At 36.3% G+C, this 25,605-nt stretch overlaps 2 protein-coding genes across 2 annotated transcripts; one reads left to right on the top strand and one right to left on the bottom strand.

Moving 5' to 3' along the window:
• The first annotated feature begins 1,459 nt into the window (after window positions 1–1,459).
• LOC135845789 (interferon regulatory factor 2-binding protein-like A) lies at window positions 1,460–17,994 on the top strand. Its single transcript, XM_065364615.1, has 4 exons — window positions 1,460–2,853; window positions 12,181–12,432; window positions 13,079–13,383; window positions 13,514–17,994. The coding sequence occupies exons 1-4, from the start codon at window positions 1,824–1,826 to the stop codon at window positions 13,640–13,642; spliced, it is 1,716 nt and encodes a 571-aa protein (XP_065220687.1). The 5' UTR covers window positions 1,460–1,823; the 3' UTR covers window positions 13,643–17,994.
• A 2,421-nt stretch (window positions 17,995–20,415) lies between these two features.
• LOC135842491 (DNA excision repair protein ERCC-6-like) lies at window positions 20,416–25,488 on the bottom strand. Its single transcript, XM_065359968.1, has 16 exons — window positions 25,279–25,488; window positions 24,932–25,206; window positions 24,574–24,860; window positions 24,356–24,496; window positions 24,129–24,279; window positions 23,774–24,054; window positions 23,543–23,700; window positions 23,274–23,471; window positions 22,907–23,200; window positions 22,698–22,835; window positions 22,514–22,624; window positions 22,232–22,435; window positions 21,985–22,155; window positions 21,414–21,909; window positions 21,156–21,333; window positions 20,416–21,060 (listed from the first exon to the last, which is right to left on the bottom strand). The coding sequence occupies exons 1-16, from the start codon at window positions 25,330–25,332 to the stop codon at window positions 20,769–20,771; spliced, it is 3,429 nt and encodes a 1,142-aa protein (XP_065216040.1). The 5' UTR covers window positions 25,333–25,488; the 3' UTR covers window positions 20,416–20,768.
• Between the last annotated feature and the right edge of the window lie 117 nt (window positions 25,489–25,605).

Here is a 25,605-nt window from a genome sequence, read left to right as displayed (position 1 = left end):
ATTTTTTTTTGTGTTGGAAATCCAATTTGGTCTCAATGAATAACAATAGGAATGGAAATGGTGACTATCATGATTGGTGTAATTTTTATATTTTCATTATTTAACTACAGTTTTTTTTTTTTTTTTGGAAAAATCCTCACTAAAATGATGTGAATTAATGTGCCTTGACGAAGAATTTTTTCAAAATCCCGGATTCCCCAAATAGCCCAGTCAAATAGCGGGAAAAACGGGTGAACCCAGACATGTACTCCCATTGTGATCAACATATCCAAATTTCAGCTTCCTAGGTCATCCCCACTTCTTTTCAGGAGTAAAACCCGAAAATAGGGGTAAAATGAGGGGGTTTCCACCTTAATTCCGCCTTAAATGGGATGGGGATGACCTAGGAAGCTGAAATTCGGATATGTTGATCACAACGGGAGTACTGACCAATGATATGATTTTGGACCATTTTCATTCATTTGGGACCATATTATGCCACTCCAAAAAAATGACCTTTCTGTAATTTTCGAATTTGACCCTCCCCACACTAGGATTCGACTTTAGGTCCCAAAAGAATCTCATTCCCCAAGTTTGACTTTATTTGATCGATTAGAACAAGTTCCAAGTCCCAAAGTCATGAAATGTAAACTTATTGAAATTTGAAATCAGTAATCACATCACTTTGAGCCCTTTGAGGGGTCGTAGCAGCACCCCCCTTGGGGCTAGGGAGTTGTTTGATAGCTCATTTGATAGGTATTTGAGAGGAGATTGAATAATCAGTGCTCATTTTACTCAAAAGTTGACATTTCAGAATTTTTTGACAAAAAACTGATTTTGGGAGGCTTTGATCCACTGTGGGAGGATTTAGCTCTAGAGGTAGGGGCGGGGGCTGTTAGTATGTTGTTCACCACACCATCCTAGACAATATTCGCAAAAAAAAACCTTTAATCCCAATTATGTCCGGTTCAAATCGTACTTTGACTGGGCTAAAGGCAACGAAAAAGAACTTACAGAAGTCAGGAATTGTGATAGAATTCAATTCAACTACCAATTTTCTTCAACTTATCCGAGGAGTTTTGAAAATAATTCTTCGATAGAACAATAATTCTCATCATTTTAACAAGATTTTCGCAAAAAACATCGGTGGTTTAATTATTATTACACCATTACTAGGTCGAGATCCCCGCACTTTCCCAAATCCGAACAGTCAGATGTCAGACTAGCAATCCAGATTAATCCAGATAATCAAAATAGCGTCTCGTTGACTCACTGTAGACAATGAATTAGGTGACGACACAAACAGCAGACAGGTGTTTTTTCAACCACCTTGTATACGCTCAGAGAAAACAGAGTTATCGTAAAATGCAAACGTAATGACTAAAAACTGAGCATCGTGACTGGTAGAAACACGGATGCGCGCATTACACCGGTCTGGAGCATTCTTGCGCAGGAAACTATACCGGGTGGTGGGAGATGAACGCTGGTCACATTTGTAGCCGGGATTCAGCATTCAATTCAGCTGTCAGTAAAGTGCAAGTTTTAGCTTCGGTGTTCGTTGTAGTGTCGTACAAGTTTATTAAAAAAGTTTCGGTTCCGTTTTGTTAGTAGCCTTATCGTTATCAATGACTACAAGTATGGTGTAATGCACGCGATATTAAATTATTATATATTCGATACAGGGCGATGAATTGCGCGGATACGTGAAAAACACCCGTTAATCTAATTAATTAATTCTTCGATCGCGATCGTATAATTTCGTATAGTAATTTTAATTCCTCGTACGTAAAGTAAAAATTAATTTATACTAATTCGATACCTAGTTAGTATAGTATATAGTCAACATGTCTACGATGCAAGTGGCTAAAAGACAACATTGTTATCTGTGTGATTTGCCTCGTATGCCTTGGGCAATGATACACGATTTTTCGGAACCGGTGTGCCGCGGATGTGTCAATTACGAAGGAGCCGATCGTATCGAAATCGTACTAGATACGGCCAGACAGATGAAACGAGCCCACGGATTCCAAGAGAGTCGTAGCGCCTCGGTGAATTCGTCGAATAACGGTACGTCGGCTGCGGCGCATCATCACACCTCTGTCTCGAAATCATCGGCGATGCATCGGTCCTCCGTCTCTCACGACAGTTCGCATCAAAACGGCGTGACTTTCATAAAAAACGAAAGCTTGGAAGTCGTAGGACTTCCGCCGACTGCCCACGTGTCCAACAGGCAAAGCCAGCAGCCAGGACCACCGCCGCCGGGCTCCACCATGCACGCTAGCTACGCCACTCTGCATCATTCCCGTACTAATCAGCTATTGAGCGATTATTCCGCAGCAACGCAACAACAGCAGCAACAACAACAACAACCTCAAACTAGAACGTCTCAGAATCAATTATCGCGTAATTTACAAGCTCAGTCGGAAACCGAACACGAGATGATTTCCGGTATACAAAGAGCATCGGTAAGATTACCGAGTAACGCGCATTTAACCGCTGCCTCCGTAGTTCCTCATCACGTACCTCAGAATCATAATGTTCGTACGACGCCCCAGACGCAGCAATCACTCGGCCTCAAACGTAGCTTAGCTGCACCGATCGAAGAAGAAGATAATCATCATCCTCAACATCATTCGCACAATAACGGAGATGCACCGGCTACCAAAAGGATGCTGGCAGTCGAAGAGTCGCAAAATCAGGCTCAACATTCCAATACCAATAATACCTCTAGACCTCCGTTGAATCGTGGAGATTCGTTGCCCGCTGTCAGCATCGCTGTACCGTTTACACCTGAAAGGCCTCCTTTCAAAACCGAAGCTAAACATCCTCTACGTACGTCGTCGTTCGATACTGCGGCTACGTTTAAAAATAATGGTACGTTTTATTCGTTTGTTATACTAAGTAATTAGCACTATGAGCGAAGCAAAGAGACTGACCGAACCGAGATGTCTAACAAAATTTCAAAATGAATGGAAAAGCAGAACATTATTTTTCAAACACGTTGGGGAGGGGGGAGGGATACTTGACTCGTCAATTTTTCGCTTTTTTCAACGTTTTGTTGGACATTCTAAGATTTTTTCGAATGTTTTGAAGATATTTTGGGCTGTTGAAACTTGAACTGAACTTGTCAGATGTTTGGTGAGAACCGAAACTTGGAACAAGGTTACTCTGATCATCGATCAATGCTGATGGAAATACCCAAATCCTTCAGTATGGGTCTTCGTGTTCTTGAACAATCTATTCAGTCAATTAATAGCTTTCAAAAGGATCCATTTCAAAGTACAGAACCTATTTGATTAGAAATTGCAATGAATTCGAAGAATTTATAAACCTTCGTTGGTCATTCATGTTGGATTTCAATCGTCGATCCTGATTCCTACGTGACAGAATCATAGACTCGTTCAAAGAGAATAATTCTAATCTAATATCCTGAATCATTCTGTAAGTAATCATTACGATCTTATTGAGCTAAGAGATCTGAAACTTCCAAACTGATTGATAAGGCTGGTTCATCTTCGGTCTTCCATTTGATTGGCTGTTTTCTGATCCGCACTGCTCATCGGTTTGAGTTATTTTGCATCGTATTTGTCTACCTCTTTTCATCATCAGTTTGTTACTCGATGGCTTTATGATTCGCTATCTTCAGATACATTATTTCAAAAACAGAAATCCTTTCTGATCATCGATCAATGCTGATGGAAGCTTTCAAATGGATCCATTTCAAAGTACAGAACCTACTTGATTAGAAATTGCAACGAATCCGAAGAATTTATAAGCTTTTGTTGGTCATTTATGTTGAATTTCAATCTTTGATCCTGATTTCTACGTGATAGAATCATAGATTCGTTCAAAAAGAATAATTCTAATCTAATGTCCAGAATCACTCAGTAAGAAATCATCACGATCTTCTTGAGCTGTGAAATCTGAAACTTCCAAACTTGATTGATGAAAGTGGTTCATCTTCGGTCTTCCATTTGACTGGCTGTTTTCTGATCCTTACTGCTCATCGGTTTGAGTTATTTTGCATCGTATTTGTCCACCTCTTTTCATCATCATTTTGTTACTCGATGGCTTCATGATTCGCTATCTTTCAGAACCATTAATACATATTTCAAAAACAAAAATCCCTTGATGTGACCTAAACTCATCACAAAGCTCGATCTACATCCAACTATTTGTGATGATACCGAAGGCTGATGCTGAACTGAAGTGTGAAGTGAACCCCTCAAAGTGACGAACTTTTCACGATTTTTGCTAACACTACACACTCGAATCCAAATTCTCAACACCCAAGAAACATTTAACCACAACCTGAACTGAACCATAGTGAAGTCATATGTAGTTTCAACAGCCCTGATATTGAAAACCACTTCACATGCTATATAAAATAAAACACCAGCTACCTCGTCGTAAAGTCTCCCATTTACTTTTTTATTGTTACGATTGCGAATTACCATTCGCGGTATTTGAAACGATCGACGTTAGAACCATAAACAGCATGGGGAAGAAATTGAGCTAAAAATCCCATTATTACCTAATTTATAGACTGTAAAAAATAATAATCGTCTTGGTAGAGTATTATAAATGGCGTGACGTATTTTTAAAGATCCGGTTCAAATGCTGTAGCGTGACACAGTGGTACAGCAATCGATTTATGAGGAGAACTCGTTTAGAAAGTGCATCCAATTAAAAAATATATAACACCGATGCATCGGACTACTACTGCCGATGTTTTTTCCCAAAAGGTCGTTCAACATCGATCCACTTTCTGACGCGTACAGTACAATCGATAGTAGGTACTCGTATCAAACACCTACCTGCGTAAGCTTCGGCTGAAATTTCGTTTTACGCATTCTGCCCACCAGCCTCTTTCCGCATACATAGGATGAAGCCCTTTTAAACGTATGTAGTCGACTCAAAATCTTGTGTGTTTTCGCGCCAATATGAATATCCAGGCAAGGACTGGGTCGGGTTAAGGTCGGGTCGGTTCCGGGCTTCTGGCGGATCCACCGAATGGCACCATCAAAAATCAAAATTTTATACCCTCCCCTTCAAAATCGTCCTTCTATTGTTTTTTAGGTTTGGATACTCGAATGCTAGTTGTACTATTGATTCCGTTTTTTTTTCAAATCAATTTCTTAAAACATAAGTCAAACTGATAGGAACAAAACTAAAGGTTTTCCAGGAGGGGGAGGGAAAAGGGTGACTGAAAATTCGCTGATTGGCATGAGAAAAAAATACCAATTTTGCCGAATAAAATGAAATAGGAGATGAAATGACAATTTTACCAATTATACTTAATGCTCACATTCATTCAGACTTATTAAAAACTTGTTATTTTCCCTTTTGAATTTATGGAAGTTTCAATTATGGAATTTTTAGCCAAATTTTTGTAAAAAATGATGGCTACTGCAGTGGGCCCAACAGATGTATAAATTTGTACGTTTCAGCCCAACATTTCATGCCTTGCAACCCGTTCCAATTGATCAAATAAAGTCAAACTTGAGGAATATGAGTTTCTCAAAAATCATATTTGACCCTTCGAGTGGGGAGGGCCAAAATTGAAAATTACAAAAAGGTCATTTTTTCAGAGAAGCATATTTTGGCTCCCAATGAATGAAAATGGTCCAAAATCAAACCATTAGTCACTACCAGCCCTGTGATCAACATATCCAAATTTCAGCTTCCTAGGTCATCCCCATCTCATTTGAGGTGGAATTAAGGTGGAAAAAATCTTATTCTACCCATATATTGATCCCCCTACCCCTAAAATTGATCCAGGGGGCCTAAATTTTCATCTTACAATGGGAGGGTGTCACTTGAGTGCTTTTTGCTGGTGTAAGCCTTCCAACTCCATTTGATTTCTTTCCAGGATCAAAAAAGTGGATTTTTGGACTATTTTACGTGTTTTTCGACTTTTAGGAAAGCAGCTGCAGCCCTTCCAAATTGACCCTAGAGAGTCCAAATTTTTACAGTACAATGAGAGGATGGGCCTGAAGTGCCTTTTTTAGATTGCAACCTTCCACCCCCACTTGACCCTTTTCCAGGATCAAAAAATGTGGATTTTTGGACTATTTTACATGTTTTTCGACTTTTAGGAAAGCAGCTGCAGCCCTTCCAAATTGACCTAGAGTGTCCAAATTTTTACAGTACAATGGGAGGATGGGCCTAAAGTGCATTTTTCAGCTTTCAACCTTCCACCCCTTATTTGACCCCTTTCCAGAATCAAAAAGTGGATTTTTGGTCTATTTTATGTTTTTTTTGACTTTTAGGAAAGCCTGCAGCCCCTCCAAATTGACCTAAAGTGTCCAAATTTTTACAGTACAATGAGAGGATGAGTCTGAAGTGCCTTTTTCAGGTTGCGACCGTCCGACCCTATTTGACCCCTCTTCAGGATTAAAAAAGGCCAATTTTATATGTGTTACATGACTTTTAGGACAACCTGTAGCTCCTTCAAAGTGACCTGGGCCATCCAAGTTTTCGCAGTACAATGGAAGGTGTCACTGAAATGCCTTTTGCAAGTTTCAACCTTCTTAGTAAAATTTCAAAATTCATTTATTTGATTCTACAATTTTTTTAAATTTGAATGTCTAATAGGTACCTATGTAATTGAAAATTTAAGTTTGTAAACAAAAAACAAGCAAATATGCCCGAGCAAAGCAAGGGCAAAAACTTGCCAAAATTTTATAAGGAGCCCTGGAAGCCCCTTGGTGTCTTGGGGCCCCTGACGATCACCAGGTAACATCATAAGCCAGTCCGCCCCTGAATATCTTACCCTATCACTCATTAGTCGTACCATATCATATCACACTAGACGAAAACACCCAAGTACTCGTATTTTTAAAATCCTAAGACCGCGAAAACGTTCGCTCTAACGTTGAAACACCCGAGGAATTTGCAATTTTTCATCGATTTTCATTCCTCGCACGCTGGCCACCTCGTGAATAGGTAATGGACGCCGGTACGCGACGCGACGCCGCGAACTTTATTAAATAATTCATTAAACGGCGCGCCGCATACACAATGCTACGTGCACTAATTGTCTAAAAATGTCTAAATGCGTGTAGTGTATCGTTAATAACGTCTAATTTAAAATCGCGCCATCGATTCGGATTCCGGTTTCTTACTGCGTGACGTCACAGTCTGTGCTGTACTCCTTCTTCGTCTCTCCTTCCGTACTGGTGTTTTTTTTATTCCAGTTTTTCTTTCTTTATTGTGTATGTTGATAAGAGGAGTGGAATCGGTGGAATGCAGTCTGGTTATGTTTGTATGTAACGTTTACCGCGCTTCACCGCACCTCGTCTCATGAAACCCGTCCCTGCTCCTCTTCTCCTTCACTTGTACCCGTTAAAAAAAAAGTTGTATTTTCGCTTGTTGTATACGTAGTGTACTACTACTACTATTACTACTACTACTACCACTACGTTGTACGGTCGCGATCCCTCCAATGAATGCCGACTGCGTATACAACTACGTCACAAGAAACGTTGCCACCTTGAATAGATACGATAGCGTGTATCGTCGTGCCCGCCGCATTTAAGCATTCCTTACATACATTTCAGCAACGCTAAATTTTTCTCCACTCCGATTGGCTCTCGCGTTCTCGCACGATCCCACCCACCGAACTCTTATCATCGTTATCATTTTTGAACTTGGAAAATTTTTTAAGTTTCATGCGAACCTGTATCATGCTTTCAATACACAGACAATTTACGATCTAAATGACCATATTTTATTATGCAAAAGGTACAAAAACAAAAAAAATTATCGAATACATATGCCTTAGTGGCTTAGCTTAGATTAATCAACAAAATGAAATATTTTATAGTTATAATGCTTTTGGTAGCTTTTGGTTTTGCTCTCATTACAGTAAACAGTAACTTCATTCACTTAGGTACGAAATTTCATAAAATAATGACTCAGATTTACAACATAAACTAAATAATCACCAAAGTGACCAAAATCAACAAATAAAATATATTCCTTTATCGCGCATCGAATTTCGCATACAGCAACAACATTGGAAACGATAACACTATTGGGCGGTAAATCATCAGTTTTAATTTTGTGGCTGAAATATAATGGGCTCCATTTCTGCATTGTCTATTTCCGATGTAATTTGCGATAATCCGAAGGGTTTACAATGCTGCAGTTTCGATGTGAGCTTGAAAATTTTTGTAAGTTCAAAAATGGCAATGATGATAAGGAGTTCGGCGGGTGTCGGGTGAGATCGTGCATGAACGCGAGAGCCAATCAGAGTGGAGAAAAATTTAGCGTTGCTGAAATGTATGTAAGGAATGCTTAAATGCGTGACCGCCCGCCCCCACCTCGTACCACACCTTACCACCAACACACATGTACTATGCGACGTTGCCGCACCATCGGATATGTACACGTAGTGCGGTGACGTCACTCGGTAGCTCGTCGCCGTCGTCGCCGCGGTTACTACGACCGGCGCGAGTGTAGTCACTGTAGTCGGGTTTTTACACTCGTGATTTCCTCTCTTCCTCCGCCGAGTCGCCCTTCGTCCTAGTAATTACCAACACTACTATTCTGAATGTTGTTGTGCATGGTGAAATGCATGCATATTACATTTTTGACGGCTTGGCGGCGTTTTTTTCCTTCAGGTGAACGCATCTTTAAAAAAATGCAGGCGGAATTTTTCTCTGACGTTACCGCTGCACCAAAGATCTCTAATTTCTCATAATTTTATTATTTTCATGTTTTTTTTTTTTGATATTTTGATACCTTTACTCAATTATTATTTTGTACTTATTGTTTGACAACAAGCAAGAATATTCTAGCGTATAATTTTTATAGGATAGTTTACCCCGTGCTCGCCATGTACTGTATTCCAAAATCTAGTCAAGATATTCACACGCGTTTACATACTACCTACAAAACACCCGCGTACAAAATTTATCAAGATACTTTGAAAATTTGTAAGTGAACAAGTTATTACAAGAAAATTATAAAAATGGGAAACTGAATGCTATTATACTTATGTACTGTTTTTTTTTTCAATGCATGCGAAATGCGTGTACAAATAAGTACACAAACATTAACACACCACGTCGAAACGGCGATAACCAATTTAGCTTGATTATCATATCAAATGGGAATTAAATTCGCATATATCGATAAAGTACTCCTACTAGTAATATATGTATTATGTGTGTGGTTTTCGTGAGGAAACCAGACATTTATCATGTGTAAAAATTAATGTTTCTCATGTTCCATAAAATATGTACAAGAATCGTGAGTCAATTTTGGTTCTAGCTCTGCTACCATTTCAAATTCAAATGCGAGTTTGCACTCGAGAGAGAAGTTGACAGTCACAATAAATCGATTGTTGTCACCATCTGTGATCATTTTCTTCGACTAATCTTGTAGATGCTTGGTTCGGTTAAATTTTCACGTCCTGATAGATAGGAAAAAAACACGAGATGAATTTTTTTTGTAAAATCTGAAAAAAAGGGACATTCATTTGAAGTTTGGTATTGGCATGCATTTCTGCTATTCTGAATCTTGTCTAAAAATATCGAGTTATTTGAAGAAAAGAGTATGAAAAAATGAAAATAGTCGTTTTGTTGGTGGTTAGATTTGGTTAGGTTAGGTTAGGTTAGGTTAGGTTGGGCCCAGAGGTCTGCGAGGTCAATCTATCAGACTGGCAGTAGCTCGCTAGTATAAGCAATCAGGCCACAAAAGAAATCAATTGGTAAAAGGGACCCTAATGTAAGTTGTACTTGGTGTTGTTCAACTAATTCTGCATTAAACTACCATCTCTTGCTTTGGTATATGGTAAAGTTCAGTACATGGGGTTGAATACCCCCCCCCCCCTCCGAATAGGTTTCGTTATATCACAAGAGAGTCGACATTCAGCCCTACGCTGACGCAACATGTATGTATTTGCATTGAGGAAACCACCAAATTCAGTCCTAGGAAATGAGTGCATACAAAATGCTGACATCATTGAAGGAAATGAATGTTCAGCCCTGCAGTGATGATCACAAATCAACACAAAACTTTGCCTTTGCACTGCCTTCTGGAGGGTAACAATGTAACATTCGCCAAATATTGTGCCTAATCTGAAACTTAAAGGGGAGAGTGCCAAATTTTTCATTATTTGAATGTTCTGACACGTTTGATCATAGATTATACGTCTGTCTCTGAAACTGATTGAGTTAAAATTCCAAGCAATATTTTCAACAAAAAAAAATCGTCAAGAAATTTCCACAAAATTTGCAAAGTTGAAATTTTGGCAATTTTAAAGGTGAATTTTTGTATGATTTCTTAAAACGAGCAAAAAATATTATTTTGTGAAATTGACTACTTTGCAGGGTGTCTTGACAGTCCTGTTTGTGCTTTTCACCAAAATGTCCTGCTCGTTTTTTTTTCAATCAAATTTCAACATTTTTTATTAATTCATTTCTTTATTTTTCAAAATTTTGAAGAAAAAAAAAGAAAAGCAACGAAATGAAGTACTATATAATTAAAGGTTGTGTCAGTCGAAAATTATTCTCCTTTTTTGGGGTTTTATTTGACATTTTTGTACCCGATTCATCCCCCCCCCCATTCCCCCTCCCCCCGGAAAATTTGGAACGCAACGCTAGTTTCTTTTGAGTATTCTTTTTCAATCCGGATTCCTCAAAAATTTGAAAATTTGTTGACAAAAAATTGAAACTGGAAAAGTTTTTTGCCCAAAAATTATTGAAATTTTCTAAAACATTTGAAAAATGAAAAATTGAAATGACTTTTGATCCCCCTCCTCTGAGAATTTTGTGAACTTTGTAAAAAATATCCTGCTGGAGTCCTGCTTTTGCATTTTGAAAATTTTGTTTAGCACCCTGCTTTGAAATTGAAGGAATTATGAGCAATAATTTATAGACATTTCGAGACACCTTTGAAATTTCAATTGCTCATAGCGCTTTCAATTTCTCAGGTTGGCTATTTTATTAGAGACCTTATTCGTTTGACTTGAAAAGTATAATACCAATACCATGGTCGAGGAGTATTTTAGAGAATTTATGTACCCTTGTCCCCCCAATGTCCAGATTGAGCTCTGGTCAGATAAACCAATAGTTGACTTATGGGTCCCTTCAAGTACAACACGTGGACAAAGTTACTATGTTCACATGAGGGTGAAGTGAGTCACTAGAGGTTGCCTTAGTAAAGTCAGTCCTCCTGAATGAAATTGGATTTTCTCCTATATTGTAAAATTTTGGGCAAAAAGGATGAGGAATGATGAGGCAATTGAACCTCAATATCTAAAAAATAAATTTACCTTGTCAGCTAGCCCATCCTTCTCTACAACTAGAAAGTGGTTAGATGGGCCAATTTTCACTGCTGTTTCAACAGAAACCTGTAGATTTTGGCAGATTCTCAAAACCTGGATTTTGGCAAATTCAGAATCAAGTGCAATAGTAAATTTTATGAATAAAATTATTTACACATATCTTTATTGAATTGTTCAGAAAAAATTCAAATGAACAAAATTGTCAGTGTTTTGATGAATAGGTTAGATCAGGTTTTCCATTACTTTTTGGATAGAAAAAAGGGAGTGGAAAGGCATATCAGGTACAGAACATCAACTAAGATGGTTGGTCAGCCTTGTATCAAATGTTGAATTTTATTTATTTATTTATTTTTTTTTTGAATCATAAAATTACTGCAGAGGATTTCAAAATTTATCAGACATCTTAATTATAAAATGTAAATTGAATTGATTCTTGCTCTGTTCTGTAGTGTATTCTCATCATTTACTGTAGGAAAAAATTTGGTCGATGACATGTATAGTGGTCAATTGGAAATTGGGAGTACGAAGGAATGGTAAAACTTACCAAATTCTGTAAAAAATGGAATTGCAGCGATAGATAGGACTGCCAGTAGCTTGATCAACCAATCATTCAAAAAGCAAAATCAGATAGATTTCATTGTTGAAAAAATATAAATTTTGCATTTCAACCCGAGGTAGCTGAAATTGCAGGCATTGGTGAAAATAAGCCGGTAAAAAATTAAGTTTATTCTTTAAAGAAGCTCAGTTCACGCTAACTTCTGGTACCTATAATAGAGCCAATGGAATCTACTAGAGATGCACGATATATCGTTATTTTATGGAACATTCGTGTACTATAGCGAATAATACATATAAGAGAACGCATGCAAGAGTAAAGAATTTTTTTTTTATGTGGATTTGTGTAGGTTATCCCGGTCAACCACTCGCGAATGGTACGGGTTCAAGCTCTCCTCTCGGCGGCGCAAGAACCAGTTCGCCTCAAGAAACTACGCAGCAAATTCCTCAAGGAGGCAGTAGTCAGAGTCCAATGGCTGCTTTGATATCTGTCGCCGATAATATACCGCCCGGCTCGCCCAGGAGTACCGGTGGAAGCCCTCCCAGCTCTGCAATACCTCGTTCGGCATCTCGAGGCTCTCTGCACTCTCCTAATTCTTCAGGTAACTGACCAACATAATATACTAGATGCTTAAGGTTGTTGTTAGCAGATTTTGCAACCAGCGCGTCGTCGCCGTCGCTCGTTCAAAATACAAGTACTACAAGTACAAGTCCAACAACGACCGCTTCTCGCTCGTTCGATGACGAATTTGCATTATCGATGGGTTTATTTTTAAAACGTGCGGTGCGTTTATGGTTGCGTCATCATCGTGTGTATCGTCGTCGTCGCGTTAACGTTTAAACGCTGGTACGACTGGGACTGGGTTTTCTTTTTTTTTTTTCCTTCTTTGTCTACTTGACTCCCTCGTACACGACGTTCATGTTGAAAATTTTCAAGGTCTAGGTAATTATTTGGCGAGTAATTCGTGCTTAATCGCGTTACTGCGTTAATCGGGGAAATATATTTTTGTATATTTTCCCGGTAACCTAGTCGAATTTTAGTAACACGAAGATTACTTTTATCAGTCACGTTTGGGAAAAATCGGGAAACAAGACGGTCGATTTTTTTTTGTTCTGTACAATCGGAAATATTTGTGTTGTCTCGACTCTGACTCGAGACTTGAGACAAGACAACCAAACCGAGCTACATCGGTATGTGGTATTGAAAGAAAAGAACTCGCAGTATATAACCTTTTGTTTGTATTATAGGTTCTTCCAGCGGCCGAAGGTCATCCGGAAGCAGACACGTTAGTTCAACGACGGTCAGCTCCAGCGAAGGTGTAGCAAACGGCGTTCCAGACCCCAGTATAGGCAACGGTTCTGGTCCGGAGTCGAACAGTAATCAAACTCCGCCCGCCGCCGCCGCTCCGGCTACCGCTACCACTCTCAAATGTACCCTTTGCCAAGAACGACTCGAAGACACACATTTCGTTCAGTGTCCTTCTGTACCTCTTCATAAGTTCTGTTTCCCATGCTCGAGAGAAAGTATCAAACGTCAAGGAGCGGGTTCGGAGGTAATTTATATGATTTTTTTTCTCCATCTCCATCTTCTCTCCGGTCTAAATGAGCCGAGCCGAACGCGCACTCGCGTACCTGCGTTATTTTATTTATACTGAATGTGATGTTTTTTTTTGTCTATTCCAGGTTTATTGTCCGAGCGGCGAAAAATGCCCTCTGGCTAATAGCAACGTACCGTGGGCGTTCATGCAAGGAGAAATCGCCACTATACTAGGAGAAGATTTCAATAAAGTTAAAAAGGAACGAGATACATAATGGATGGCGAACATTAACCAATGAGACACGTCTTCCTGTCGTCAAGGTTTTTTCAACGTGCTGCAGACGTTACATTCTGCACACTTATTCGCGCCAGCCGCCAGACAGGTGGTGGTCTGCGAGGCGTATTCGGTATTTGCGATAAATCCTTGCGCGAATTATAATTTTTTTAAAACTCTTATTACCTCTCAAGAGCAAGAGTCGTCGCACGGATCGCAGACCGCAGAGCAACTCGTCTCCAATGTTACGTATGGTGCTGGAATAGCGCTAATCTATAAGTACGGAGGCGAACAGATCGAAGTCTTTATAGCTAAGAGATCTTTCGTATACAAGTTGCATTTCGTTTGTGTTTTCTATCGTATTAGGTACATTTCGATATAATCGATCGATATTTTATTATTTGTCTATCTCAGCGATGTGTGTAAATACCTGTACATTTTTACCAGCTTTTGTCGGCCTTCTTTCCCCTCTTCCCTCCCTCGTTTGTCCAGTTGTTGAAAAGTAGTTGTGTAAATTTAATTCGATATTTTTATTTTCTCCTCTGTTTTTATTTCTCTCTGTCTCTGTCTCTCCTTCTTCTGTATTTATGTACCTTTTTTTTGTTTCAAATCGGCGTTTTAAAATCAAAAATGTATTTTTAATTACTCTCAATCATGGTATTTTTACGATAATCGACGCTTGATATTTTTAATTCTATTCTTCCTTCCCAATCCCATCTTTTGTTTCGCTCTTTCTCTGTCTTTGTATAGTGTGTATTTAATACGCGTATATTCATACGATTATTATGTTGTTACCAAAATATGATATCAAAAAATGATCAGTATTGGTATAACAATAAGCACGGTCCCATGTTTTATTAGTTACAATTTTTTTTTTTTTTTTTGGATGAAAAAGTTAATGTAGTTATTAGGGTACATCTTATTTTGCAAAATTGAAATTTTCCACCTCCCACCCCCTTTCCTCGCAAAGTTGTTAGCTCGAGTAAAAAAATGATTCTCGATTTTTTATTTTTCCCCTATCTGCCAAAAAAAGTGGTGTTGGTAGCCCCCTTAAGTTGAAAAAAAAATGTAAAAAACATTCAATTTATGAAAATTCTTTGTTTCTGCGTCAGAATTTTTCTAAATAATCCTCTTTCCATAAAAAAAAACTTTCCTCGGCCCTTCAAACCATATTGGCCTCCTAGAAAAGAGCCCCTCAAAGTTAAAAAAATTAAAATAAATCAAAATCAGGGGAAATTCTTTGAAAATGAAAATATCTCATTTCCACTTTAGAATTGTTCTATACAGCCCTTTTTTCAAGAAAAAACCTTTGTTGGACCCCCAAAGGATGTTGGCTTTCTTGTATGAAGCCTCCCCCCCGCCCCCCCAATTTGGGAAAAATAATGTCTGTAGAAATTTTTTGAAAATTTTTCGTTTATGGGCAGAATTTTTCTAAATGAGCATTTTTTCAAGAAACCCCCTCCTCCGGTCTCCCAAATGATGTTGGCTTTCTTGTATGAAGCCCCCCTCCCCAAATTTGAAAAAAGTAATGTCTGTAGACATTTTTTGAAAATTTTTCTTTTATGGTCAGCATTTTTCTAAATAAGCATTTTTTCAAGAAACCCCCTCCTCCGGTCTTCCAAATGATGTTGGTTCCCTCTAAAGCCCCTCAAAGTAGAAAAAATCAATTTTAAAAAAATGAGAAACTAATATCTATAGAAATTTTTCGAAAATGTTTCATTTTTGGGCGGAGTACTTTTAGACTTCACATTTTCAAGAAAAAACCCCCTTCAGCCCTTCAAATGATGTTGATCTCCTTCTAGTATGAATTCCCCAAAGATGAAAAATATCGAAAAAGATTGAAAATTGATGTCTGTAAGTACAGATTATATGACACTTTTTTTCATCTCTGCGCAGAATACTTCTGGATAATTCTTTTCACCAGAAACCCCTTTCCTCAGTCCCCCTCCCCAACAATGTTGGTCATCTAAATAGGGACTTCCAAAGTTGAAAAAAAATCCTTGTTTTTTCATTCTCTGAGGAAGGGAACAAGTTCTACTTTCATCATGCAGAGAGGTCAAAAGTATTTAACCCTATTTCTAATAAAAGTGGACCAAATTTAAGTATTAGAAATTTAAAAAAGTAAAAATCTCAATTTTTTCGGATTTTTTATATATTTTGAAGGAGGGAGGGGGCTTCGCAGCTCTCTCTAATTCGCTGGTTAGACTGATGTGTTGGAACTTGAAAGTTGACAAATTTAAAGATGCTGTCTGATACCTCGATTTTTTCATATTTTGTAAAATTGGGGAGGGGCACCAGCACCACTTATTTTTCAGCGAATGAGCTGAAAATTTCTCGGCATGATTTTCTTACTCGGGGTAACAACTTTAGGGAAAGCACACCTTCGTGGTTATTGCAATTTGCTGTTTGAACCTTTCGTTTTATTCAACGAAAATTGAAGGATTTAATTTATTTTATTATTTACCCATTATCGATGATTTGGCAACGTTGTGTACAATATTTGAAAAAATTCCATCTTTCAATTCTTTTTCGTTTTAATTAAAATGTTGCTGAAATTAATCTGCGATTCTCGGAATTTTTCATGATTGTTCCTGATTATTTATCTATAGTCTTTAGATCGAATGCAAATGAATTAATTCGTAAAAAAAATTCTGAGCGTCAGGAGCGTTTTTTCTGCAGTATTGCCAACCAAATTTCAAAAGAAATGGTAGATTTTTGTTGAAAACGATTTTGAGAGGGTACATGATTTTTTTTAAAGAAATAATGGGCTATTTCTAAGTGCAGATTTTGAATTCGTGCTCGATAATTTTGACCAAATTTAATTTCTGAAGAATGTTTAAAAATTGTAAGTTTTTGTAGTTTGAACCCTTGTGAAAAAAATAAATTTTTTGAGTCAAAATGATGCAACTGCCTCAAGACAACGTTAGAAATTTGACCTGAAAAATCTGAAAAAATGAAATACAACGTTGCCAAATTATTAAATGAATAAAGTTGGGAAATTTTTTACGGTCGTATCTCTATATAAATCGAAACAATCAATCACATAATTAATACCATGAAACGAAGCAATCATACGCGAGTAATGATCGTATTTATAACGCGAGCTTCGTTCGAATTAAGTTACTATTTAAAATGTTCGAATAGATAGATTCGAAATGCCACAATGCTTCGTGTAAGTTGTCAGTTTTCATCGAAAATTCAACGAGTAATATCCGATTGAAAAATGTAATTTTAATTTTATATACTTTATTCTGGGCATTGTTACCATATTTTTAATAATTCCTCCCGTTGATAGAGAAACGGTAGCGTTGGTATTTCAACATTAATATCATCGCGTTCATACTTTTTCTATTTTTTTTCCTCCTCGTAAAAAAGTTTGATAGTTCGAAAATCATTCGGTCGAACGAATTTTATATTTTTATTGTGTATTGGTAACTCTGCCCTGGCGGATATTTTAATATAATATAGGTAAGGTACTCGACGATGATATTTTTCTTGTACTTAATCATTACAATTGAGAATAATCGCGAACCTCGATATTATCATCTTTATTGTACGAACGAAGATCGTCGACAATATTTTACGCTCTAGTCGAAAAAGGCGACCGAAAATTGGTGAATTTTTTTTACCTATTTCGCCGCAATGGCGTTTTTTTCTCTTTTGATCGGTCATCATTTATAGACGTGTAGTAGGTATCGAAAAGCATAATTATTAAACCTTGTACCTTTAGGACCAAATTACGATACAAGTATTTTATACCAGGTAATTTTTAAAATGGCGGAATTTTTACCTTTTTACGTAGCGCTAAGTAAATTTTTGTTTTGTTTTTGGATGGAAAAAAGTACATTTGTACGTAATACGTATTATAATACATAATTTAGATCGCGGCGCATATTCGCTATAAATGGGCTGTACTAGTTAGTGTAAACATTAAACGGTATTTTCCAAGTACAAAAATTATTAAGTTATACTATAAATATTTGCATTTATCATTTTATTAATGTACTGTGATAATGTTGATACAAATGCCATACGCAATGTAGTTTCTGGATATACTGATATTAATATCTATTTTTGGCCTTTTTTTCCTATTATTATTGTAAGCCAACTTGTAGAATTTTTTCGTTTTCAAATTTGTAGAACGCGAGTGTAAATTAGGAATTTTTAAATATTAATGTTTTTTTTTTTTTACTACGCGCATTATTTTAAACTAATGTTTTCATGCTTTTAAGTAATTGTTTTTTCCTCCTTCTTGATTATAAAAATAATGAAAAACTAAAATAACGAGATCTCCTTTTTATTTTTATTTATTGTTTATACGGTAAATCAAAAACAATAAAGGTTCATATCTATTTTTGGAGAATTTATTTCAACGACGTGTACTTAATGCTTATAACAACACTGGTGTCGCGTGAAGAATTGACTTATTTCAAGCAATATGGTCGGAGGTTGAAGCTGAACATGCTTCTTGTTGTGAAAACTCGAAAGAAGGATTCCAGATTCTTCGAAGAGCAGTCTTTGAACAAGTAAGTATGGGAAATTACACAAAAACACTCCTTTTCATCGTTAACTATCGATGAATTTGAAGAGCTCATTCTATGGTAATTTGAAATATTTATTGTAATAGTAATTTTGAGACTTTTTCAGCTGTTTTTGGATTCATCGAACGATAAGATCGCTGGGAAGGGGGAAGGAGGAAGGGGTGAGATGGTGAGAAGCTGAACTCTTTTCAAAGGGATGAAAGAAAATGACAAAATTGAGAAAAAAATGTCCAAAAGGGCAAAGATCTACGCAGAGAAAACTGTCATTTCCTTTTTTTGAACAGTTGAAATTTGAAACGGAAACGGAGGGAGGGAGTTGAAGGAGTGGCGGACAGGGTCATACATGCTTAAAACAAAATATAAAAAAACAGAACAGTGTTTTAAACGTGTTTTTTTCTACTTTAATTTTCTTTAAAAAAACACAGTTTTTTTCAGTTTCTCGTAGAAAAACAAGTGCTTTTAGATTTTTAATTTTCTTTCTGTACTTTTTTTAAGACTAATTTTGTGTTTTGATTTCAAATATTTCAATTTTTCAATATTTCTTGAGACTTAGGTATAGCAATTTTATGACGTCACACTCACACCTTGAAAATTGATGACTGGATAACAGATATTTAAAAAACTGAATCCAAAACAAATGAATTTGTATTTAAAACACGTTTTAAATACGTATTACATAGTTTTAAACAAGAGAAAAAAACTGTTTTAAAACAGAAAAAAAAAAACATTAAAAAAATCTTTTGTTTTGTATTTTTCTAAAAACACGTTTTTGTACAACCCTAGTTGTCCTGGTTACGGAATGATGTCCAAAAATTGTGGTAGAATTTTGAAATTTTAAAGACCAGGATTTGCCATGATGCTATGGGCCCAGATTCTGTGACAAAGTCCCCTCTGATATGTCTTTAATCTTTGAAAAAATACATACAAATCAGGCTGAACTGAAATGTAATATGAACACCTTTATTGTTGAAGGAACAGCTTTTCAGAATTCAGAATCGTCCAAATTACCTACTCTCGAAGCATTATGTGCATTTTTGTGTTTAGAGTTGCATAGCAGTATTTTGCAGGAATTTTTAATTTTTTCTTGAAGGTGAACTTTACATGCATCATCGTACTACTTCCTACTTCTCCCTAAATAAACTAACTACATGGTGCCCAGAAATATCGAGCACCCCAAAGAAAGTTTTTCATTAAAAATATACTGTGACCAACCAAAGTATTTTAGTAGAAAACTTTCTTAGGGGTGCTCGATATTTCTGGGCACCCTGTACATAATACCTACCTACTACCTACCTATCTCCGGGTGTCTATAGGAATTTGTTGATGTAAAATCACCACATTTTCGTTACTTTGTCACTACCTTTCAAAAAAAAAATCACAACATTTCAAAATACTTATTTTCATTTTTCAACTCCTCCTTCCCCGATCAATTTTTTCATTTTAATCGTATTTTTTCAACTTTGTAAAAATATTTTCAGCCCCTTTAATTTCAAAGTTGGGCAAAAATGCATAATGACAATTTGTTAATTTTACGCTCTTCTCATGGCCATGGTCAAAAGTACGTTTTTCTCATTTTTTTCATTTAAAATACAATTTTTAGCCCCTTCAATTTTAAAGATAGGCAACTTGTCCAGACACTCTGTATTTGGTTTGGTGGAGTTTCAATGTTTTAAAGATTTATTCTGGCAATTTTGTGTTCTTATTTTTTTTGGTAGATAGGTAAGTTAAATTGCTCATTGTACATTTTTGAAAACGATTTATCGTATGTTTATTGGTTTAGGCGAATTCTTTCTTTCGTTTTGGTAACAGAGAAGTATTTTATCACTTGATCAGATGTTGGAATTATGAAGATGAACAGAAGGCTTACTCACAGCCACTTCTCCAAATCGCTTCTTGCTTCTAGATTTTTTTTTGTTATCAAATCGGTTTTGAGTTGAAAAATTTTTTGTTCACAAAAACGAACACCTCAAGAAACCGATCCAAAAAGAACAACAGAAAAACTTGACAAAAAAAATTGGTTCAAGAATCAGTTAGATTAGAATCTGCTTCTAGTGAGATTCGATTCTCCTGAAAAAATAGAATTCACTTTTCTTTTGAAAACTTTCTCAGTTTTGATTTCATCTTGTCTTCCTTTACTTACGAGTAAATAAATAGTAAAACGAATACTTCGTCAATCTCTGTGGACGTTCTTTCATCACTGAAATATTTTAACATAAGAATTAAAGCCATAAAATTCTACGAAACGATTTTATTGCAACCTAGAACCTAACGAATACAAAATCGATACAAAATGATATAAATAAAACAAAAATCACATTATTTGAGGTAAAAATAGAGATATCTTTTAAATTAAAAAACACAACAGCCCTCTAACAATAAACAAATCTTAATATTAAGAACGAAATTTCAACGTGGAATTCACATTTGCAAATATAAGTATACGAAAAATTGAAATTGAACGAACAAGTGTCTTAGTTGAATTTCAACAAATGACTAGGCAAAAATACAAAAAATTCCATATAAAAAAATGCATTCACAAAAAAGAATACGATCACAGGAAATGGAAAAGCAACACCTTGGAAGAACTCATTGAAACTCCGGTTTCAAACTCCAATATCCTTTACCATCCGGAGCTCTGTAAAACGTACACACTTTGTTGAGTAAACTTTTAAACAAAGGTGTCATACTGATAGGCAACAGAGGCTGGAAATTCTGTATCAGAGCATCGGTGCTCGCTGTACCACCCATACTCGATAGGTAATTTTTTAAATCGAGTAAAACTTGAGTTTCAGATTTAGCAGGTGCAACGGTACCGTTTCTTTTCTTGATTTTATCCAAAATATCGGTCGACGAAAGCATCTTGGTGGTGGATTGTTTCCTGAAAATTCAACGTGACAATAATCAAAATTGATGATGATGTTCGAAAGCGGTATAAAATGGTAAACGATATGAGGTAGAACTTTGCAAACGTACTTTCCATGTTTACCAGTCCAGTTCGGTATTCCAGTTCGAGCTGGAAAACACGTTTCTTGGCTCTTCTTCAATTCGTTGATGGCTTCTTGAGCTATTTTCTCGGCTTCTTTTTCAACTAAAGCGAAATCCGCTGGACCTCCTTCCATAATTGTGTCGTGTTGAAGAGCAGAACAAATGCCTGGAAAATAATACGTCAATTAACAAAATGTTTCTATTTTTTTTCTTGATAATAAAATCAAATGAGCAAAGATAAATTACCAGATTTCGTGAATAATTTTTTCAATACGTATTCGTCGTTTTCCGCTTTAACTTCAGTTTCATCTTCTTTTTGCTTGGCAGCTTTCGATTTAACAAGATAAGGTACGTATTCTCCTTCAAACAAGTGTTTCTTACGTTTACTCTTTTTCTTCTTCTTCGATTCGTCCAATTTTTCCACTTTTGAATGGCTTTCATCGCTTGAATTGCTTTTAACGATATTTAGATCTGATTCAGGTACTTTTTCGGCACTGTTTTCACTTTTCGAGGTTTCAATTTGTTGCGAAGTTGAAGTAGAAGGTTGAGGAGCAGATTCGGTTTCATCGGTAGTAGCATTAGCATCTGTTGGCTTAGAAGTGGAAGTTTGCTGAACTAATTTTTGGCTTAAACGTTGAGCGATTAGTTTCATTTTTTCAATCTTGCTTTTAGAAAAATGTATTTCGGGAAGAGACTTCTTTTTGGGTTTTTTCTTCTTGAAATTTAAATTATTCAGATTAATCTGTTTGGGAATAAAAATTACAGTTAGTGAGAAGTACTGATTTCTGTTTAGGAGTATTTTGATTTTCCAACATACTTCAGATCCAGTTCCAGCAAAAATAGCGCCAGTTTCTGTAGAGCCTTCTTGGTTCGATTCTTTCAACGTGAAGAGTTCGAATAAATCGTTGGATTTGAAAAATCTCCTCTGTTTAGGATCTTTTAACACCTTATTGGTTAAAAATTGCTTGAAAATTTGCCTATGGTAAATCTAAATAATGAAAAAAACACAATTTTCAGCTCCAAAATGAAAAAAAAAAACGAATGATATGCAAAATCGAAGATACCTTTTCTTCGATAGTTCCAACGGTGATGAATCGATAAATGGTTACGTCTTGTTTCTGACCTATTCTCCAAGCTCTTTCGCGAGCTTGAGTATCAGTGGCCGGATTCCAATCAGGATCAAAAATTATAATACGATTGGCTCCCGTTAGATTAACCCCTAATCCGCCAACTTTAGTAGTCAGCAGCATTACGAAGTAATTAGGGTCCTGGAAATGGAATTTTAAACAAAATTATACACGTTCGTGACCATTATTTGGAATATTGACCAATTCAACGCTGCTTACGGTATTAAATTTCGTAATTAACGGCTGTCGAGAAGCAATACTCGTAGAACCATCCATTTTCAAGAACGAGTAATTGAGCGATATCAAAAATAATTCCAAAATATCCAGCATCTGTTCAAATAAAAAAAAAATTATCAAAAGTTGAAAAAAGTGATTGAAAATATTTTGAAAATTTTATACCAACTTTTTTACTCTGTGAAAAAAGTAAAACTTTATGACCCTGTTTATGCCAAATTTTCAACAACGTTTCCAAAACTATCATTTTCCCAGACTTTCTCCAGTATCCATAACGTTCTTCTTCTGGTAAATGATCTTCCGATTGCTGAAAAATTATCAAAAATTTAATTCTTTCTTTTTTCACCATCGAAGAAGAGCAAATTAATCCAAACTTACGCCAACGAGTAATTTCGGACCACCGCTGTACAAATCGGGATGATTACAGATTTTTCGTAAATTTATCAAGCCTACAAATATCTTAGCTTGGCCTTCTAATATTCTATGAATTTCGCCAGAATCCAAATACGATCTATACAAGCTCCTTTGTTCTTCGGTCAACTGACAAAATAACACTTGTTCATTTTTTTCTGGAAGATCTATATGCGATTTTACATCCAATTTGGCTCGTCTTAATAAATAAGGAGATATGAGTTCTTTCAAAACGGTAGCACATTTATAAGCAATCGTTACCTGGAAAATATACCAAAATTATTTTTAAAAATTGATCTAACATTGGGTAAAGAGTGAATTGATCGAGACTTACTTCAACTTCGGAAGCATTGGCATAACCACCGTGAGTTATAGGAACAGAAAATTGCGATTGAAACATCGGTAAAGAACCTAATTTTCCCGGATAGATGAAGTCGAATAGAGACCATAATTCTTCGAGATTATTTTGCAAAGGAGATCCGGAAAGAATCAAACGATGAGGTGTTTTCAATTGTTTCACCGTCAGTGTGATCTACACATGAGAAAAAAGGTCAGTCTTTGACTAAATTGTTTCCAACTTGAATGAAATTTGAAAATACATACTTTGGCATCGGGATTGCGAATCTTATGTCCTTCGTCTAAAATCACATAATGCCAGTCATATCGTAGTATTTCTTCGCTGTATTGGACCATACTGACGTAAGATGTGACGATTATACCGCGTGATTTAAACAGCTCTCTTATTAATTTTTTTTTGTCACCTGAATTGAGAAAAAAATACCAAATTGTAGATTGGAATAATTTTTTAGCAATGAAATTACAAATTCACCCTACCTGAATAAGTGCCCGAAGCGTGTAAAATAGCGATTCTTACAGGGGGCAACCACTGGTGGAATTCTTTAACCCATTGATGCATTAGAGTAGCAGGACAAACAATTAAAGATGGACCCAATCCGCGATAAGGTAAATGCTTATTTTTCAACTTGCTGTAAAATATTCCCGATAGGAACGAAATAACCTGGATGGTCTTCCCAAGACCCATCTCATCGCCAAGAATTCCACCAACTTCGTGTTGATTCAACTCCCACAACCATTGAACACCTACTTTCTGATAGCTGGGATATTTTCAAAACACGTGTAAGTCGAATAAATTTTACACTGTGGAGATTTTGCAATTTTATCAACTTACTTGTATAATTTAGACCATGTTTGAAGAGGTATTTTGAAATAGCTGTTATCGAATTCGTAATACAGCATTTCTGTGGTATCGAATGATTTTTCGTACGCTTTCAGCCGATTTTGGTATTCTATTTCGTCTCCGTCGTCTAACTCTTTTGTAACTGAAACGTTAAATTCGGTTAAATGTGTGTTTTATGCAGTGGAAAATTTAAGTGAAACGATAGTCGATGGAGACACCTTTGTGTGTGATTTGTTTGCGAGTAGAACCAACTGCTGTATCGGATTCATCGCTCATATCATCACCGGAAATATGGAAAGCCTTTTTTCGTTTCTTTCCTTGACGGTTTTCTTTAGTTTCTTTTTTCGACGACTCATTTTCTGCGCAATTGAGAAACATTATTAGTACCATAAAATACTTCTAAGATCGAAAATTACATATTTTTTATTATTAGTACCATTTTCGGAAGAACTGATATCTTCATCAGAAGGACAATATTCACTGCCGGAAGCCTCTTCGAAATCTATAGTCATTCTTTCACTCAGAAGAGGTCCACTTTTAGCAGAACATTCTTCAACAGTTTCAGTCCCGAGTTTGATTTTTTTTCGACGTTTTTTCGGTGACGGAAGCACTTGTTTTTGATGCGTCTGCTTAACGTGTGTTTTTTTCTCGTTTTTGAATTTCTTTTGCAATTCTTCTTGCTGTTTCAAGTATCTCATTACGGATGAATTTTTTTCCAACGAGCTACTTGAAAAAAAGATAAGAAATTTAGTGATGAAAAGGCTGATTTAATTAACTCAGAAGATGGAAAGTACCTAGCAGCATTTGAATCCGACTGAAGGATACTTCCGAAAGGTGTCATTTCTCCTAGTCTGACTTTTCGTTCGGCTTCTGTCTCATTAACCGTGTCGTTTACAAACATCATTGGGATGGTTTCATTTTTCGATGGTTCTTTCTGCTCATCTTCTGATAACTCTCCTTCTTCGACTTCTTCATCTTGACAGGCTTCGTTCATCTGACGAAGGACTTCTCTTTCGACTACATCTTGATCGCAGACTGTTAATCCTTCTATGCTGTTTAGTTCTTGCATCTGCGAAGATAAATATCGATACAGAATGCTCTACTTTTATGGAGAAGAAGTAAACGTATGATGATATCAAACCTTCTGAGATTCTGCTTCGATTGCAATCATCGGTTTCACAACGTTTTCTTCCATTTTGTTATTAATAAAAAATTTAATCCTACTACTTGATCAAAAATTAACAAGTATTACGAAATCTCATATCTCAACAAAGACCAATCCAATTATCCTCACGTGAATTTATTTTTTGAAAAAAATCACCAACGCAACGACTTATAACAAAAAACTGGATAGATGAAAACCTGAAATTTTGTTCAGGGAAAAATTGGAAACCACCAAATTGGCGCGATCCAGTAAATCGAGGAACTCGTTATTTTGATAATGTTCACATTTTGATAAGAAATTTTG

The sequence above is a fragment of the Planococcus citri genome, chromosome 4 (assembly GCF_950023065.1).
Source record: "Planococcus citri chromosome 4, ihPlaCitr1.1, whole genome shotgun sequence".
Classification (NCBI taxonomy): domain Eukaryota; kingdom Metazoa; phylum Arthropoda; class Insecta; order Hemiptera; family Pseudococcidae; genus Planococcus; species Planococcus citri.
This window is presented reverse-complemented; position numbering and strand designations above follow the sequence as displayed.

Coding starts and splice junctions, on each gene's coding strand:
- LOC135845789 (XM_065364615.1), top strand. CDS start 1,824: ATGTCTACGATGCAAGTGGCTAAAAGACAACATTGTTATCTGTGTGAT. Junction 2,854..12,180: donor GGCTACGTTTAAAAATAATG/GTACGTTTTATT, acceptor GGATTTGTGTAG/GTTATCCCGGTCAACCACTC. Junction 13,384..13,513: donor GTCAAGGAGCGGGTTCGGAG/GTAATTTATATG, acceptor TGTCTATTCCAG/GTTTATTGTCCGAGCGGCGA.
- LOC135842491 (XM_065359968.1), bottom strand. CDS start 25,332: ATGGAAGAAAACGTTGTGAAACCGATGATTGCAATCGAAGCAGAATCT. Junction 24,861..24,931: donor TCGGATTCAAATGCTGCTAG/GTACTTTCCATC, acceptor TTTTTCAAGTAG/CTCGTTGGAAAAAAATTCAT. Junction 21,061..21,155: donor TGGACTGGTAAACATGGAAA/GTACGTTTGCAA, acceptor TTGAATTTTCAG/GAAACAATCCACCACCAAGA.